At 40.1% G+C, this 4062-nt stretch overlaps 1 protein-coding gene across 1 annotated transcript; it reads left to right on the top strand.

Moving 5' to 3' along the window:
• The first annotated feature begins 1278 nt into the window (after positions 1-1278).
• LOC112896316 lies at positions 1279-3805 on the top strand. Its single transcript, XM_025964250.1, has 3 exons — positions 1279-1379; positions 2037-2336; positions 3057-3805. Exons 1-3 carry the CDS (start codon positions 1355-1357, stop codon positions 3359-3361), a joined length of 630 nt encoding a protein of 209 aa, XP_025820035.1. The 5' UTR covers positions 1279-1354; the 3' UTR covers positions 3362-3805.
• The last annotated feature ends 257 nt before the right edge of the window (positions 3806-4062 follow it).

Below are 4062 nucleotides of genomic sequence, written 5' to 3'. Positions count from 1 at the left end.
CTCGACATTATGGTACGTATGTGAACAAGCAATGTCACCCAAAATATTTGTTTGCTAACATAAAAATATTTTCGCTTTGCTTCTAACTGTATGCTTGATCTAATTAGTTGTCTAAGGGGCCAAGATTTTTGAAAGAAACGTACCAGCAGCGTGGGAGGAATACAGCTTGGCTGAGTACAATAGATTTTACTGGTGGGCAAGCAACCATTCACAGGTAAAATGAGACTGACATATAATTATGTAGAAGCTAGCAAAACGAAGATATTCTTTGTATATGGGGAATGGATATATATAGTGTCAGAACTTTTATGAAAACTTGGTGAACACATAAAGCATCTTCAATTCAGTAAAAAAAAAGTTACCTCTGTCCATCATTATATATAAGGCATATTATTTATTTGAAAAAGTCAAATTGCTCGTTTTCGGCCAATACTTAGTCAAATTATGTACAGAGGAATTTTAAGATTTCTTGATTTTGTAGTAAATGGTAACATATTTGTGATAAATTAAAGATAAAACTTTATTATTGAAGATTTCCTACTAAAAATACATCTCACATGGATGGACCGAGGGAGCACATAGTATTGTAGGGCACCAGACTATTAATTCACCTCTCATTAATGACCCAAAATATTTTATAGGTTTTCTTAGAAATAATATGTGTGTGGTAATTTTGAATACATGCTAACCAAAAAGGAAAATTTGGACAGACCACCAAATTAGAATAAAATGGTATATAGCTAATAGTCATTAATTCTATTTATAGCTCATGAAAAATTTAATTATAAACTACTAAATATATTTTTTACGAATTCCAGTACAATACACAATGTATCTGTTTTTCCACTCTCAACTGTATGGTGAACAGCTAGACTATTTTGAGTTTAGCTAAAATCTAAATTGTTTTGCATAGGAATGTGGATTTTGTAACATGTGCTCAGAACAGGAAGCAAGGCAAGCTTAATGGGGACTAGGTGTATATAGAGATAGAAATTGTTTGTATAAATCCGCACAAAATAGAAATCAATATATCTATTAAGTTGCTTATTTTATCTGACATTTCTTTCTGTACATTTTTCTTGAACTAAAAGTGAAGGTTTTTTATTCTTTCAGGAGGCATGTCCTGCAGTGTGCACCATGGATATTGAAGAAGCACATTTTGACACTCTTATCCAGTAACCATCGTCTGTATTCACTGAGCCAGGAAAACACTCAGCGGAATCCTTCCAACGCCCAAGATTTATATCGCGATAATGATTATCAACAGTTTGGGGGACAGAAACTTGGGGTGCAGCTTCCCGTGTCAGCTAGCACAAACGTTGTTGGGGCAAATCATGATGGATCCCAAGATAGCATGCCTACACTCACCCCAACCTCAGGTAATCTTTCGAAGCCATAACTTCGGAACCACTGTTCTCTGCCAATGCAATGTCCATGTGTATATTGTACCAAAATCACAACATGTAGTTTCCTGAATCATTCTCTGTGAGCATAAATATGGTTCTAAGCATCTTACATTGTGTTTAATTAAAATTCCATAATCTTGAGGTTTTGGCAAACATACGAATTTTATAAATCTTGAGTGCGTTATTGAGAAGGAAACAACTGAACAGAAGCAACAGATATTTCCCCGATGCAAGGCTCAAATGAACCAGTTCAAATCTTAGTTGTTAGATGATCCTTTTATTTCTAACTCTATTGTTATTAGATATATGAAGCTTTCCAGTTCCCTACCCGAAGAGTCCATTTGAATCCTATAAGCAACTATGGATGCCCTTACCAACTTCATGGTTCAAAATCGTTCTATTTGTTTTGGGACTTTTTGTCATACAAATTACAATCTGATCAACAAACACCAGAGCTACCAGCACTTCATTTCTGTACCAAAGAATTGGTTGTTTCATTTTATAACTTTTCCATTATGCGGTTAATCTAAAGCTGATAATTCCTTAAATCATTGAAATCCATGACTAGTACACAAAGAAATTAATTTTTACTTCACAGCAGCCTGATGACTCTTTAATTTCAAATTCCAGTTCCTGGCCATTCATCTGTCATCACAGGAGCCCCTTCAGGTGATGACCCCCAAGAGCACAGGGACATGGTCAATTACAGCAACTCATCCTTGCAAACACATCCGCAGAACCCTTATTTTGAACAATGGCATTCAGTGTCTAAAGTTACAGGGATTTCTAGCACCCAAGATTTATATCGTAGTCGTGAGATTGAGAGAGAGCATTTTGAGGATCAGATTTCCATGTCAATTGGAGCAAACGTTGTTGGAAGAAATCATTATGGATCCCAGGATGCCATGCATACTCTCATCCCAAGTTCAGGTAAACTTTCATGTCAGAATTTGCCTTTCTGTATACTGCTTGTGCTTAACAGGAGGTTAAAACTTCAGAACCACATGTTTTGTCACTTTCATGTGCATGGTGTGCCAAAATCACTGTATCATTTTTGTAAACAATTCTCAAAGCATAAACGTAAAGAATAAATCTTGCGCACATCATAGAGAAGGCGAGGACGGACTACAAGCAACAAATATTTACCATGTTTTGACACATCAGGGTCCAAATGCACCAATAAGGCGATAACCTCTTTTATTATTTTGGAGTGCTTACAACAAGGTGCAAATGCACTGATAATCTTTTTCATTTTCCCAAGTGCTCAAATTAACTTTTTTAGATGAGGGAAAGTGTTTAAATTAATTTGGCGTAATCTTAATTGGTCGAGCCTTTTATTAGTAACTCCAATGCTATGAATCTATTGGGTTTTCCATTCTGTACCCACCATTAAGTCCATTGAACTTACTTATGCAAATGTACATTCCTTTTCTAATTTCAAACCTGATTCATTTGTTTCAGGACTGAACATTTCTTTACTGAAGAACTGATAGTCTGATATTGCAAATTCCCTGGTTATTTTCTATAGTTAATAATTCATCGAATATGTAAATTACATGACTAACTTGAAAAACTTAATCTCTACTTCAAAGCAACCTGCTGACTCTGTTATTTCCATTTCAGCTCATGTTCGTTCCTCTATGATCACAGGTGCTCCTTCAGGTGGCCTCCAGCACAGGGACATGTTGAACATCTCCAGTGGAAGGATCATGAATGAAACTACCAATGACATGGTCAATCCAAGGAAGCGGCGGAACCTTCTTACCAGAATGGGCACCTCTGCAGACAGCCAAGTCCGGGCGGAGGACGTAAGGAAGTTCGTCAAGGACATTTTTAGGTCAGCCAAGCGCCCGGCCAACCCATGGGTCCAGCAAGACTACTCCGTTGGCTCGTCGAGCCGAAACGCGATGGAACTGGAGTTAAACCACTGTACTTTCAAGTTTCAACAACACTAGCACCCAGATCTTCGAGCAGATCAACTCAGCAACCCTTCCAGGGAATGGCGTTGATGTGACAGCGGCAGCAACGGTGCTTGAGAGGATATCCCATGATCTCCTCGACGACGACGACATCGACATGGAGCTCGCGGGCGTGGCTGAAGTTGAACACGCCGTGATCATGTCAGCAGTCAACTCCCTCTCCAACCTGCTCCAGCAAGATCCTGCCCCAGCCACAGTACAGAGCTCACAGGCCAGCTATGCTGCTGCTGCTCCCAATGTTTCAGCTGAATTGGCAACCCACTCCAAGTCCAAGGTTCTCGTTGTGGCCCCTGATGCGGGAAGCAGTGGCGTTGGAGGTGGCAGCGACAACTGCCTGTTGCCGTCAACAATCGTGGAGGACGTGCCAGGGGAGCTGGAGCCAATGGAGGATATCGAGATGGACCTGGAGTACCTGTCGAAGCTGCTCCCTTTCTGCCCCTGATAAAAAGATATGGGCGTACGTGTTCCTCGTAGCTGCCTGAGTGTTCGTCGTAGTCGTCAACACTCATAGCAGCGCGTGTGACAAAATAAGGATCGTCCCGCGTCGTCGAGAACGTCGTAATCAGTTAAACGTGTTGGCTTTGTGAACCTCCGGTGATACGCGCGCGGTACCTGTGTGCGCGAGGTGTCATAGAACACTACACCGAACTTGTTTGCCTATGAGTTGTCCTGCATGC

This window comes from Panicum hallii, chromosome 6 (assembly GCF_002211085.1).
Source record: "Panicum hallii strain FIL2 chromosome 6, PHallii_v3.1, whole genome shotgun sequence".
Lineage (NCBI taxonomy): Eukaryota > Viridiplantae > Streptophyta > Magnoliopsida > Poales > Poaceae > Panicum > Panicum hallii.
Note: the sequence above shows the minus strand (reverse complement) of the source record. Positions and strands in the feature narration are given on the sequence as shown.

What these genes read in the sequence shown, in the direction of transcription:
- LOC112896316 (XM_025964250.1), top strand. Translation starts at nt 1,355, where the DNA reads ATGCCTACACTCACCCCAACCTCAG. An exon ending in TACACTCACCCCAACCTCAG is followed by an intron (nt 1,380 to 2,036) that starts GTAATCTTTCGA and finishes TTCAAATTCCAG; the next exon opens with TTCCTGGCCATTCATCTGTC. An exon ending in TACTCTCATCCCAAGTTCAG is followed by an intron (nt 2,337 to 3,056) that starts GTAAACTTTCAT and finishes CTATGATCACAG; the next exon opens with GTGCTCCTTCAGGTGGCCTC.